The following is a 15002-nucleotide window of genomic DNA, read 5'->3' as shown; positions in this document are numbered from 1 at the left end:
GTGGGAAGCAGCAAAATAGATACAGATACTCATCGTGCAAATGAACGTGATATTATTATGATTCCTTACAGCTGTCTAGGAAGAATCTCATGCATGAAGCACCACTAAGTCTACTTTAATATTCAGGCTTCTCCAACTGTGTAAAATTACAGTCCCCTTTTGCCCTTTCTGCAGTGCTGTTGTTTCGAGAATTGGCTCTCTGCCATGCAGCACAAACGTTCTGAAAGAGTTTAAGAAGAAGGCAGAGTCTGTGTTTGGAATTGCTACAGGGTGGGACAGATCTATCCTGCAGGAGACTGGCAACATTGCAGGTAAGGAGGCTCGCATCCGTAGCAAGGATGTGGTCCACCTTGTAGCCTATATCTCTGTATCAGAAGACGGAAGGGGAAATAGGGAAAAGATGAATTGAGGTTCCTGATAACAACTGCTAGCCTGTATCTGGCGACCATTAACCTTAGATCCAATAGTGGTGGGATGTAGTGGCGGCTTATAATGTAACCAAGTTAGGAGCAATTAAACCCATTGAAATAAAAAAAAGTTTTAAAGTGCAATCCTATGCATGTCTGCTTGAAATATGTTCCATTGTGTTCAATGGGACATGTGTCAGGGTGAGTATGGGTTGTATCCAACTAAGTTTACTCAGCTGGGATAGCTCAGTCGGTAGAGCATGAGACTCTTAATCTCAAGGTCATGGATTTGAGCCCAATGTTGGGCAAAATATCCCTGCATTGCAGGGAGTTGGACTAGAAGACCCCCGTTGTTCCTTCAAACTCTACAAATTCTGTTATTCTGAGTAGACCCACCAAAATGAAGAAACCTAACTTAGTCACAGATATTAATTTCAGTGTGTCTGCTCTGAGTGTGACTGCTGTTGGATACAACCCTATGGGTTGTGTCATTCCTTCGGAATAGACCTATTGAAATGAATGGACAGGACTTGCTTGTGTTCATTAACTTCAGTGGGCCTACTCTGAGCATGGCTAACATTGGCAACTATGCTATGTTGGATTGTGTGACATTGGCTCATAATATGTGTAGCACAGCTTATTTATATGTTCCTTCTGTATATGGATGTTTTGGGAGACTGCAAGCGGAATAATGGGAGATGGGAAAGAGCACAAGCAGAAATGGCAACTTTTGCCCTTAAAACAGAAACAAAAGAAAAAGAAAATTGGATTAATAAAGTGCACTTTTACAAGGGTTGCGCATCGAACTTTCATTTAACTGCAGAGAAGCTCCTTGTTTTCTTAAAGGCCTGATTTCCCAAAGGTGTCTGAAAACATTTTAGAATCAAATATTGATCAGCTAAAGCATACAGAGGCTCTGAAATGTACGTTTGCCCCAAATTCAACCTAATCCACCGTGATGTGAACTAAGTAGGCTGCATTCTGATCGCTTTTTCTCACTCTCTCAATCTTTTCCTTTCTCTCTAGCTGGCTTAAATGGGGAAGAATTAAAAGCTCTTGATAAAGAATTGATGCCCTATTTCCATCCAACAGCAATAAAATATATCCCTGATGAAATCTTCAAAGTAAGTGTTGTGGATGTTTTGATTCTTTCCCCCATTACTTCTGCTTTGTTATAAACGGTGACGTGAATGTGTATCTTTATTCGGAAGACACTTAGAAGGGCTTCTTCTCAAGTCTCTATAAATATTAAAGCAGGGTGTAGTGGCAGGGGTGGGGAAGCTTTGGCCCTCCAGATGCTGCAGCACTACAACTCCCATCACTCCTGGGTATTGGCCATGCTTGCTAGGGCTGATGGGAGTTGCAGTCCAACAACATCTGGGGGGTACCAAAGGTTCCATTCACTTGGTTAGCGTTTCAGACGAGGACTCAGGAGACTAGGGTTCAAATCCCCATTTTGCCACAAAGCTTACTGTGCGACCTTGGGCCAATTATTACCTCTTAGCCCAACTTATCTCACAGGGTTGTTCTGACAGTAAAAGGGCAGCATAAACAAATAGTCAATAATAAGTAACAATGGCCATGTTCCAGCAAAGCTGATATCTATCTATATACTGTAGTTGCATTTACTCCGTGGTGAAGCTAAGGACATAAAAGAGTTCCCCTGGGTTTTGCAGCATATAGCATGTGCATGCTGGATTTTTTTAAGTCCAGTGAATGATAGCAATGTGTTATGCACATAACATGAAGTAGAGATTGAGGAGATTTTCATTTACTCTGTGTTTTAAAAGCGAACCCAATGTAATTTGCAATTCCTGGACTTATACACAGGTCAGAACTCGGTTAAGCAGGATCCACAGGTAAGTAGCAAGGCCATCCCAGGTGGGTCACAGCAAAGCTGTTGCCACCATATTGGTCTCTTGGGGTTCCATATATGTAGCAGAGCTATTTCACTAAACTTCGGCGTCACACCCTCTCCACCATATTGCTTGTTGATTTTTTAACCGAAGAAAAATAGCTTTGTGATGCAACCTCTACTGCAAGGGTTGTTGTTTGAGAAAGTAAAAAAAAAAAACTCCTCTCCTCTTGATGAAAGTCAGTATCTGGGCTCTCTCATCCTTTCCTTTTCTTTTTTGTAAACTCTAAATGGGAAAAGAGAATTTTTTGAAAGATGAAGAATGTTCTACAAAATCAAGGAGAACTCAGAGGTGCTATTATAGGTGCCAGTCGCACAAATTGCCATCTTTGTTCTACGTGGAAAGATAATTACTGTGCAATTATAACAGTAGCCGGTTTTCAAAGAAGGCTTAATAATATGGCCTCACTCGACAGATTATTTTGCACCTGAAGAAAAGATCCGACAGCCGAGGCAGTCGATGACATCTCTTCGTTTTGCAGATCACATTGATTGCATCATTGTTTTTCTGGTGTAACATTTTGCAAGCACAAATGAAGACAGACGGTTGACTCCGAAGCTGCTGATGTGAAACGATGGAGCAGAAACCGCTAGGAGGATAAATTGTCATATATGGGAGATTGCTTGGGCAGGTGTATTGCCTTCTTCAGCTCCTGCATCTGCTTTGGCAGCACACACCAGCGAGATACACAACCTTCTACGTTGTATAGATGAAAATACAGATACTCTTGGACTCTTGTCCACACGATAGATGATAAATGATATAGACAGACAGGATTTTCAAGAATAATTAAATACATAAGCAGAGGATGTTATCTGTTCAATAAAGTATGTTGATATAACTGCATTACACTATTATATTTCCCTCACTCCGCAAGCAAACATATGCAGAACCCCTAACAAATTAACTAAATGAAACAAACTAAATCCCCCCCAATGTTGGTCATGTCCATTTATTTCAATGGGTCTACTTTGAGTAGGGCTAATACTGGTTGCAACTCTTCCTCCAAGTTGTTCGAGGTAGCATGCCAGCTTCACCCCCTCTCCATTTTATCTAGTTCAGCACATGAACCACTGCCCCACACTGGCTCCTAGGTGCTGTTTACTGAATGCATTTACTCTGCAATGCCCTGTGTGCTGCTCACTTTTCAATCGCCTGGTGCAGTGCTCCTGTACTGGAAAATCCTTCATGAGTGCTGATGTGGCGTAGTCGTCAGAGTGCTGGACCAGCACCTGGCAGACCAGGGTTCAAATCCCCACTCAGCCATGAAGCTCGCTGTGTGACCTCAGGCCAGTCACTGCCTCTCAGGCTAACCTCCCTCCCTGGGTTCTTGTGGGGGGGGGGGTTAAATGAGATGGGGGGAGAACCATGCACACTACCCCAAGCTCCTTAGTGAACAAGGTTGAGATATGAACACCATAAATAAACAACATGAAGCTCTGGTTTTGCTTTGTCCAGGAGCTGTCCCCAGATCAAATAGCAAACCTTGGTCCTGAAAATGCCGCTGTGGTGACAGAGTTGCAGTGTCAGCATCTCAATGGATTGCAGCTTCAGAGTCTTCGGCTGGCGATGGACGGAGCCAGAACAAGCATCCAGGAGCTTCCGCTCCATGAGAGCACAGTCAGACCGACATACACATCGGTTCAGAACAGTGAGTTTAAAATAATAACATAACAACTCTCAGGCTATATTCATATTGTTGTGCATATCCCGGTCACTGAGCAGTGAGAGGGGTTCCAGCACTATGTTTGGTTTCCTTGGAAAGAAGGTCAGTGGAGACCGTGTTGTCTTTAGGATATATGGGTTTATTTACACAGATAGGCAACCTGAGCATAGGATGGAGGGGCTCACAGCATTAGCACTCCAGCAGCTTCACTTCCCCTTTAGGTTCCCAGCAAGATCATCACACCATAGCTTAAGGTCCAGCACAGAGCAAGACAAAACTCTGTGTCCCCACCTTCCAGCAGTAGCCAAAACTCACACACAAAAATTCCCGCTTGCCCTATTGCCCTATTTGTGGGGCCTGCCTAGTGTTTTTACGTGAGTAGAACATGTGCTTTTATTTAAAAGGCATCTCTGGGTTATTTGTGGGGCCTGACTGGTGTTTTTACATGAGTAGAACGTGTGCTTTTATTTAAAATTCATCTCTGGGTTATTTGTGGGGCGTAGGAATTTGTGCATTCCCCCCCCCCAAAAAAAATATAGTCCAGCCCAACACATGGTCTGAGGGACAGTGGACTGACCCAAGGCTGGAAAAGGTTGCTGACCCCTGGCCCAGACCCAAGATTCTTCTTAGATGGGCCACCAATTCCTTTTGTCAATTTAACACCTCTATCCTGGCTTGGAAAGGAAGCTTAGCCTGAATTTTTCCACTGGCCAGCAATTTGCCCTTTAATCTTAAAAAAAAATCTAAATCCTACCATTTACAGTATTAATTTTTGATGTCTAGGGCTTGCCAACCTCACAACACTATGTTCCTATGTTAACTCGGTATAAAGCAGCTTCCCAGTTATGGGATCCGTAGGACCTCAATGGTTCATCCCAAGGTTTCTTTATTTTTCAATGGCAACTTTGGCAACATCATCCCTGTCTGTGACGTCATGCGTTGCTACAGGTGACTACTATTCCCCTAGCTTGGTACAAACAGAGTAAATCAAATTTCCTTGTATTCACTAGCTCGTTGATTCTTCAGGGATAATCTCTCAAGAGAGCACAGATGCTGCTACCAGTATCCTCCCTCTGGGTTTCCGTGGAGCAAAAACAGCTGTCAGCTGACAGTGGAACTTCATTATCTCTCCTTCATTGAGGCACTGAAGAAGTTCCCATTTCCCAAATGATCTGGCAATGCTCCTTTTATATCTGCTGTATCTTCTCAAAGGATCTTAGTCATTTCCTGCTCTTTTAACCACACACTGCAGCTAGTTTGTCGTTTCTACCTATGTAACGTAGATAAGGCACATATTGCTTGTGACATCACAAAGCTCAGTAGTCTAAAACACTACTTTTTTTTGTTTTTCTGGAATTCCCATTACATTAGGTATGTCCTCCAAACTCTAGTAAGAGGTGTAGATGTAATGCTGTAATGCTTTGCCTATACCCCATAATATTTTTCTTTGTACTCCATACTCTCAGCAGCACTGCAATTCATTTACTTCCTGTATAGTGTAAATTATAGTTTGCTATTCCACCTAAACCAGGAAACTGGTTGCATTTGCAAAACAACTTTCAATGTGGCTTGAACGTGGTTTCCATTTCTGATTTGGAAGGTAATCACAAACCATTGTTTATTTTGTTCCGATGTAATAGCAAACTATGGTTTGCGCTGAACAGGAAGCAAGTCAACTGGAGCAAAGTGCTTACTGCTGGGAGAGTCCCCTGGAGCAAAGAGATGACTGCTATAGCTAGCAGCATGCATTACTAATAGGCCAATTTCAGTCGAGATAATGACCTCTCTGAATCCTTCCCCTATGTTTTCTCAGATAGCTGAATTCACTATATGTGCAAGTTAGAGATGCTGTTAATTCACAATACAACATTCTCTTTTCAGGTGCTCTAATTTCCTGCAGTTTAAGTCTTTGGGTGTTTACGGCTTTCATCCTGCATCCTGTTTCCTGAATCAAATTATCACTGTTAAGAGTTTATGGTAAGCATGCTTTTTTTCAATTTCTTTCTTTCTTTCTTTCTTTCTTTCTTTCTTTCTTTCTTTCTTTCTTTCTTTCTTTCTTTCTTTCTTTCTTTCTTTCTTTCTTTCTTAAAACAAAACATTGTACACTAAGGGCGCTTGACACCATGATAGCAGCTTATTAAGAAAGCTACATTTGTGCTTTCAAAACATAGTTTGAAAATGTTTCTTTTAAAGTCAGGAAATACTTTTGTGACTGGTTTTTGCTGTTGTATTCTTATGTATTTGGTAAACTGTTCTTGTAAGGGTGTTCCCTTCCCACACAGGTAGGTAGCACACTGAAAAAATAAGATCTATAAAATAATCAAAGGATGCCCTTAAATGCCACTTTGTCTGCTTAGAAATGTACAGTGCAACTCTATGCATGTTTAATCAGAAGTAAGTCCCATTAAGTTCAATGGAACTTGCTCCCAGAGAAGCGTGTATATGATTTAAATCTAAGGCTCCCTAGGAGCAAGTCCCATTGAACTCAATGGGGATTGGGTTTGAACAGCCATCTAAAGGATTGTGCTGTAAAAATGCTATCTCAGGCACTAATTTTTCTGTATATTATTTCTTCCCTCCCAATATCACTCTACCTTGATACAATTTTCAGAAGGCTACAGCTCACCTGGGTGGATACAGAGACGGTCTTTTGGAAAGCCTTCTGGCACTGAGAAAATAAAAACATTGGAGCTCTTTAAGAAGTATGGTAGCTGTGAGTCTTAGGAATCCATTCAAGTGATCTTTTCCATCTTCCCATGAGCATAAGAAGAAGCAATGGCCATTGATTGCCATCGAGGCACTACAAAACCAGATGTAATGTTTGTAGAATAATAGCCATAGCTTTTAGAATGAATCACCAGGAGAACACACTCATGTTGAAATCCTTCAGTTGCTAGGTGTTGGGACGTGAGCCAATGGTGGACAGAATACCCATTTAGTGTAATGTGCTGTTGAATGATGATTCAAATGTACAGATATCGGCTGCTGGAAACAAGATGCTCACTATCCAGACCGTTGGCTCTATGACCCGGGTGCGAATGCTCTTAATTTACGAAAACTCCATGGTGTATTATGTGGAACAGAAGTGGGGAATCTTTCATGGGCCCATGCGCAGTGAGCTCCCAGAATAAACTGACACAACCATGTTGTGGAATTTTATTGATTACAGACGTCTGTAGGCTTTGACGTTGGGTATGTGTCCTTAGTCAGCTGCCTGACGGGTGGCTGACATTGAACAGGGCTGTGCCTAGGTTAAGGGTCACCTCCAGACGCAGGTCAACCAAGGTGACCCCCTGGGCTGCCATATGGGAAGTTCTATGGCTCATCCGTCCACCCCCAACCCTGCATGAACTTCCAGACAGATTCTTCCACCCAGACCCCTTTACCAGGGTACTCTGAGATATCACACCTGCTCAAGGAGGTGAGGTAGCATCTCACCCACCGGGAACAGATTAACAACCCAATGCCTTTTCTGTGAAAGATTGGGACAAACAACAAAGGCAAAAAACCAACAACCCCTCACTGGCCCAATATGTCTGAAGGCGAACCCTCCCTGGCCATGAATACGGCGACCAATTATCTCCACAATAAGGTTCTTCATACGCACTGCCCACATTCCTTTAGGGCACTGCCAATTTACAGGGTGGGTAGGTGGGTTGTTCAGCTTCCCCGACTGTGCCGTTGGCACCTGGCACAGCTGGCTTAAATATTAACTGGCAGACCAGAATGAGGCATTTGTCCTCCAGGTCCACCGCTGAAGCCCTGCCCCAAACCCTGGCCACCATAGGCCAGTTTGAATTTGATAACTTGGTGGGTTATCCCATTGCCCCTCGTGGCCGACTGAGGCCAAAGCAAATGGCCAGCCGCAAGGGACATAGGTGTGTCCCCCAACCTCCAAGGGGCTTTGACAGACCACAGTCACTGCGTCCCTGGAAGGTAAGTGGTCCTTTCAGCTTGGGGGCTGCTCTCACTTCAGGGTAACCTTCTGAGGGCTATATGCCAGTGGTGGGCAGTACATGGGCAAAAGTAGGCAGAACCCAGCATCCATTTCTCTTGAGGGCCCTTCTGTTGGAGATCAGAGCTGTGCACACCACAGGCCTGTTCATCCACTCCCTAAAATAGCATACTGCTGCCAGGTACACTGAAGGTAAGGACGATGGATCTGTCAATTTCAGTTGTCTTGATTTCTCATTGTCCACATTTCCGCAGCTGTATGTGATTTTGTTTTAAAGTCCGATGAAAAAATGGCCAGCATTTTAGTGCGATTTTCTCCTTTGAATACACACTTTTAAATGCAATTTCCCCCAATGTGAGAATATTTGCAAAGCGATTTCCCCTAATATTTTGGTATGTCATTTTTTACTATTATATGCATTTCATGGACACTTTAAGCTAGTTTGTGTATTTGTATGCATTCTTTGGCTGGGGAATGGCATTGCAAAATTTGGAGAACTGTGAATTTCGAAGGACGGCTAGGTTTCAGTTCCTGCATTGGTACAGGAAGTGCAAATTTGGTGGGTTTGCCTTTAAATGTGAACTTAAATTGAAATTCTGCCCCATCCCTACCTGGAGGAAGCTATCCCATTCCCAATGTGGAAGTGGCATTCAGAAACATAATGCCTCTGACCCTGGAACCTCATGGCCATCATGATGACTAGTAGCCATGGGTAGCCTTATCCTCCACAAGTTTGTCAATCCTCTTTTAAAGCCAATCTAATTGGTGGGTATTGCTACAGCGAGTAGTGGAGAGCTCCATAGTGTAAAAAAATGCTTCCTCTTATTGGTTCTGGATCTCCCAACATTCAGGTTCACTAGATGACTCCAGGTTCTGACCTTCTGATCAGCAAGCCCAAGAGGCTCAGTGGTTTAGACCACAGCGCCACCAGATCAGAAGGTCGCCGGTTCAAATCCCCGCGACGGAGTGAGCTCCCGTTGCTCTGCCCCAGCTCCTGCCAACCTAGCAGTTCAAAAGCACACCAGTGCAAGTAGATAAATAGGTACTGCTGCAGCGGGAAGGTAAATGGCGTTTCCGTGCGCTCTGGTTTCCGTCATGGTGTCCCATTGTGCCAGAAGCGGTTTAGTCCTGCTGGCCACATGACCCAGAAAGCTGTTTGTGGACAAATGCCGGCTCCCTTAGCCTGAAAGCGAGATGAGCGCCACAACCCCATCCTTTGACTGCGCTTAACCGTCCAGGGGTCCTTTATCTTTACCTTTACCTTTTACAGTCCAACACCATAGTCCAGAAAAGACAACCATGTGGTTTTTCTGTGTTTTAATTGTTCCCCCCTTCTTTATTAAGAGTCAGGGCACACTTTTTTAAAGGTGACCTGTGGTTAGATATAATCTTTTAATCTACGTTTGATTATTTTAATTGCAAAAAATGGAGATTATGCTTAAATATGATCAGCATTTGATAACATATATGCAATCTATATGATACTTCAAAAGGAAGCAAGCAGGTGGCACAATACTTTCTCCAAGAAGCCAAAATGCCTCATTGAAATATGGATTACAATATGTTCATTATGCTAAGTGATCAATTAACACGTTGCAGGATTGTTTTCTTTTTTTAAAAAAATTCTTTGTTCACCCTCTCTTTTGGATTAGCAGTTGAAACCTAATGTTAGAAATGCTGTGAAAATTCCATTTGTTTCGTTAATGGCAAAAGTTCTTGTGGAACCAAAATGAATTACCATGCTTACAAAGTAAATGTTTCAACTGCAATTTGGTTGTCAGGGATGAAACCCTGTGTGGTCTACAAAGTGTTTTTAATTATTTGTATGCTATTCTAAAATTAAAAAATCCTCCAGAATTACCTTTTTCAATAATTTTGTATTGAATTTGTAAGGGGGACTCCCTACAGGGAGCCTCCCCCCACCATCCTGACCAGCACTTTGCTCAGCGAAAGCGGCAGCAGCGGGTCAGAGGGAGGAAATGAGGATGGGAGCGAAGTGGAGGAGGCACGGCTCAGCGATGTATCAGAGTCCCTGCAGCACTCCAGCCAGCCAACAAGTAGGAGAGGGAGCACAGCTGCTTCCGACGCCCGAATTGAGGCACGTGCCCAAACGCAAGGTTAGAGGGTGGCGTTTCGGGGTGCCCAAGCTTTTATGCTGGCCCCGAAGCAGAAGGGCGCCATTGCCGGATTCTGAGAGTGGCTAGGTCATGTTTTCTGCTATCTCTGCACTGTAAATACTATGCACAATAAAACCGTTAAAGACAGAACAGACTTGGGTGTGTTTACTCGGGAGTAGCCGTAACAATCCCGACAGAATTGTATTCTGCAAATATAAGTTGGTGGGGGTGATTACTTATAACAACCTTACAAGCTTATTTGGATAAGTTTATCATAGAATAATAGAATGTAGGGTTGGAAGGGACCCCAAGGGTAATCTAGTCCAACCCCCTGCAGTGCAGGATTTATTTGCCCAATTTGGGGCTCAAACCCATGACCCTGAGATTAAGAGTCTCATGCTGTACTGAGCTGGAAAAATGTATTAAAAGAATTAAAATTGCTGGAAAACCTCCCAGCTTTTCTGGTATGGTAGATAATACATTTGCTGCTTCTGTTCCAGAAGATTAAACGGTACAGGATGTTGTTGTTGTTTTAATTCATTTGCTGATACAAGCCCCTTTATTTACTTTGGAACATGTGTTTCTTTGATCCTGGGTGCTGTTCTTTTGAACTCAAGATCGAGGATTCATAAAGAGTTGATTAAACCAAGGATGAGTCTGCCTTTGCTCCATCCCTGACTTATGTCACTATGCTAGGGGTCACCAACATTTGTGGACCAGTTGGGCTCATTTCAAGTTTTGAGAGAGTACTGCAGGCATCAGTCTTAGACTAGAAGGGCATAACACAAAATGGCATAACACAAAAAGGGGAGTGTGGCATAACACAAGAGAGATATCCACCCCGAACAACCTTATGCCTATCAAGGGGAATCAGCTATGTGCTGCTGGTCCTTATTATGAAGGTCACACAATATTGATCACACACACACACACACACACACACACACACGGTAATGTCGAATAGGCCGGCCCAAGACATTTTGATACCTGAGGCGAACTACAAAATGACGCCCCGCTCCCTGCCAGGGAAGGAGTGGGGGAGTGGAGATTGACACCAGGAGCAAAAGGGGAATAAAGATCTGTATCAGGATCTGCTGCCCCTGTGGATCCTGTGGTCTGAGGCAGTTGTCTCACCTTGCCTCATGGGTGAGCCGGCCTTGCTGCCTAACAGCAGCAGGGCGCAATCCTCAAAGCCAGGGGGCAGAAAATACACAAGGTGACCACATCATACCCACTCTCATTTCACAGAAATTGCTTAGGAGGTACTTGCACATTTTGCCTTATAATTTACTTTCTAGAGGGGAAAGGCCCTGCAGGCACCATAGTGCTTGTGGGCACTGGGTTGGCCGTCTTTAGCATATGCGCCGTCGGGGTGCAAAGATCCGCCCAGTGCCCCCAAATTTAGTTTAGCTGCCCCCAAATTAACTTTTATTGAGCTTTTGGGGGAAGGGGTGAAACCAAAGTTGCTTACCTTTGGGGGAGGGCGAACTCAAAGTTCTTGAGCTTTTTGGGGGGGAGGGGAATCACTCACCTGTAACAATGATGCAGCGGGAAAAACTGCTTTTGTTTCCTGACTCGTCAGTAATATTTCACGCTATGGAGTAACAGAGCTACGGAGGAGGAGGGCAGGGACTTTCGCTCCATTGCTTTTCACTGCCGCCGATTGAGAGGGACCGGTATACATTTGGCGCCCCCCAGAATTCAGTGCCCGGGTGCCCCGCATCCCTTCCACCCCTGGGTAAAGATGGCCCTAGTTGGCAATCCCTGCTTCATGCCCTTTATATTTGCTCCTTCCACTAAACTAGAATGCCTAGTTTAGAACTATGGATTGCTTGGTGTTTGTTTGTTTGTTTTTTTAAAAAAACAACCACAACATAGATTTATGTTTCACATCTGTTGTGGAGACACTGTTGGAATCGGAAAATAAAAATTAGACAGGTGCTGCTTTTTTTGCCCATTGCTAATCTCCTTGCATTCCTGTCATTTGCCATCCTCCACCACTCAAGGCTTGTTGCTAGGAGCTGCAGCACATGTTTCAGAGAGAGAGAATGAGGAGGGAGCGGAGAATGGTTCATAATCATGGATGGTGACATGCTTCCTCCAGGTTCAGAGACTGTTATTGTTGGCATGGCACCCATTTGTCTGTATACCTCTCTGTGAATACCATTCTTTGGGGAACATCCGGAGGAAAAGGCTAATGCTCTCTTGTCCTGGTTTTTCCAAAAGAACACGAGAATATAAACCGTTCCCCCATGTGATAACAAATGTAGGGTTGCCATATTTTGAAGAGCAAAAAAGAGGACGCTATGACGACTCTCATTTTAAATACCCCTACTATATGCAAGCTATAGAAGTTGTGATATATTGCTGGGGTGGGGGGCAGGAGAACAGAAGACGAAAGCAAGTCTTTAACCACCAGTTACGTCTATGTCTCATCCAGAAAGTATAGCCAGAGACATTTCGGCAATTTTTAAAAAAATCCACCTGGAAAGAAATTTTACACCTGAAAAAGAGGACACATGGCAAACCTACCTTCCCCCTGTTGAGGCTTCATTGCACCTTGAACCCTGCTCTATTGGGTGTTTTGGTAAAAGGCTTTCCCCTCCTTGCATTGAGACTCCAGCGACTGAGAGCCCTCCCTGGAGCTTAGACACTTAACAGATGACTGTGTCCCATTACTACTGATTGACTGCACAGTAAATTCCTCTTCCCAGGAAATTCTGGAGAGTGTAGCTCTATGAACAGGGATAGGAGCCTTCTAACAACAAGCAGCACTTGTTATAAACTACAGTTCTCAGGGTTCCTTGGGGAAAGCCATGACTGTTTAATGTAGTATAATACCGTTTTAACTGCACTGTGCAGATGGGGCCTTAAATAAAAACACAGCAACTCATAACAAAAGCACTACGTAGCATGGGCGTAGCCAGAGAGGTGCAGGGGGAACAGCTAATCAAGTAAATAAAGTAATCAAGTAAATAAATAAAAATACTTAACTAACTTACCAATTGCATCACAAATACCTTGGTTCTGCCCCCCACCCCCAAAATAAATTCTGGATACTCCCATGCTACATAGCAATTACTAATACTGTAGTGGCAGACAAAGTACATTTTATTGTCTAATCAGGCCTCCCCTCCAAACACTTGCTGAAAAACCTGTGTCTTAATTACCTGGAAGAGATTGGGCCAGACATACCCCATTTATTTATTTAAATTCATACAACAGGCAACAACTGTTTTGCACGGGGTGGGGGGTAGGGGTGGGCGGTTTGCATTCCTGACCCCTGCACACATCGGTGGAGCACATGTAAGTCTGTTCCCTCCCTGCCCGTTCCAGCCCTACCCGTTCCAGCCACTTCTGGGTTGTGTTACGCACACATACGCACCTAAAACAGTTGTTGCCCTGCACACAATAAGATCAATTAAAAAATTCCAACCCTATTTTAAAACAAACAAAACTTATAATACTAAAACAGATTAAAATTATCTCAAGTTTCTAAGCATCTGATGGCATCAAAACAGAACTTTGGGGCAGATGCAGCCGTAATAGCTTATCAAGTTTGAAGGAATTGAAGTATTGAGAAGACAGCAACCAATATGATCATGGGGTCTGGAAACCAAGCCTTATGAGGAACAGTTGAGGGAGTTGGGTATTTTTACCCTGGAAAAGAGGAGGCTGAGATGAGATATGATAACCCATCTTCAAATATCTATAGGGCTGTCACATGGAAGATGGAGCAAGCTTGTTTTCTCTTGCTCTGGAGGGTGGGACCCAAACCAATGGATTCAAGTTACAAGAAGAGATTCCAACTAAACATCAAGAATATCTTTCTGACGGTAAGAACTGTTCGATAGGGGAATGGACTTACCCAGAAGGTGGTGGCCTCTTCTTCCTTGGAGGTTTGTAAGCAGAGGTTGGATGGCCATCAGCCATGGATGTTTTAGTTGAGATTCCTGCATTTCAGGGGGTTGGACTAGAGGACCCTTGGGGTTCCTCCCAACTCTACAATACTATGATTCTAAGTAATACTGTTACTACCTTGTGATAAGTTGTGCATGGTCTAATGATAAATTACACTAATGATCTACTTACACAATTTATACTGTGCTTTGTGTGGAAAGTGACAAATATATATTTATTATTGGAGTACTTTATATTTGAGCTAATATGTGCGCCATAATAACTTGACCCTGGGCAATTCTCTCTTTTTTCCAAACTGAGAAAAACTTTGCTACCCTAAAGTCGATTTTGTTGTGCATTCATCTTGTTAACAGTTACAATGTAACTGAATAATTATGGTAAAAATAACAGCAGGCCTGAGCGGCTTCGGATGCCCAGAAAAGCAGCTTAAAAAAGCATACATTTAAGAACATATTTGCACACCGCCTTTTCTATTTTTTTTTTAAAACACCCAACGCAATTTCGACTTCAGCATAAAAACAATGCCCGAGCACTCATAACGCAATAATACGCCAGGCCAGAGCAATGCCAGTCGATCAAAAACATATGCGAGTTTAGCAACCAATTCAAACGCGGCAGCACGTCTGGAACTGACTTTTTAAAACCCGCTATTGTGGATAACAGGGGAAATGGCGCATGCGCTCTCGCGCTCCCGCTACAAGCCTTCCCCATATAGCGCAAGCGCAGCTCCACCTGCTAAGGGCGGCACGGCAGAGGTCGAGTCTTGTGTTACAGCGTGGAAGATGTGCGCGCGTGCGCAGAAGAAGAAATCCGTCGTGCGCCCTTTCCGAGGATGGCGGGGGTGGGTGGGTGGGAGAATGTGCGCGTGCGTAGGAAAGGAACCCTCACGCGCGCCGCCCAACGGCAGCAAGTGAAAGAAGGGGGCGTGGTTCTTCCTCTTTCTCTCCGCCTTCTCCGCTTCCCCCCCACTTCTCCCGGCGTGCACCGCGCCCGCGCTGGCTGACTCTGGCCACGTCCCCG

At 43.9% G+C, this 15002-nt stretch overlaps 1 protein-coding gene across 1 annotated transcript in view; it reads left to right on the top strand.

Annotated features, from left to right (window-relative positions):
- Positions 1-6888, top strand: part of OTOA (otoancorin) — a 43698-nt gene extending 36810 nt beyond the window's left edge. The window contains exons 21-25 of the mRNA XM_088657267.1: positions 175-311; positions 1434-1531; positions 3782-3974; positions 5871-5966; positions 6601-6888. Coding sequence (XP_088513393.1) covers positions 175-311; positions 1434-1531; positions 3782-3974; positions 5871-5938 — 496 coding nt within the window. The 3' untranslated portion in view covers positions 5939-5966; positions 6601-6888. The remainder of the gene's footprint in view (positions 1-174; positions 312-1433; positions 1532-3781; positions 3975-5870; positions 5967-6600) is intronic.
- The last annotated feature ends 8114 nt before the right edge of the window (positions 6889-15002 follow it).

Source organism: Zootoca vivipara, chromosome 13 (assembly GCF_965207765.1).
Source record: "Zootoca vivipara chromosome 13, rZooViv2.hap1.1, whole genome shotgun sequence".
NCBI lineage: Eukaryota > Metazoa > Chordata > Lepidosauria > Squamata > Lacertidae > Zootoca > Zootoca vivipara.
Note: the sequence above shows the minus strand (reverse complement) of the source record. Positions and strands in the feature narration are given on the sequence as shown.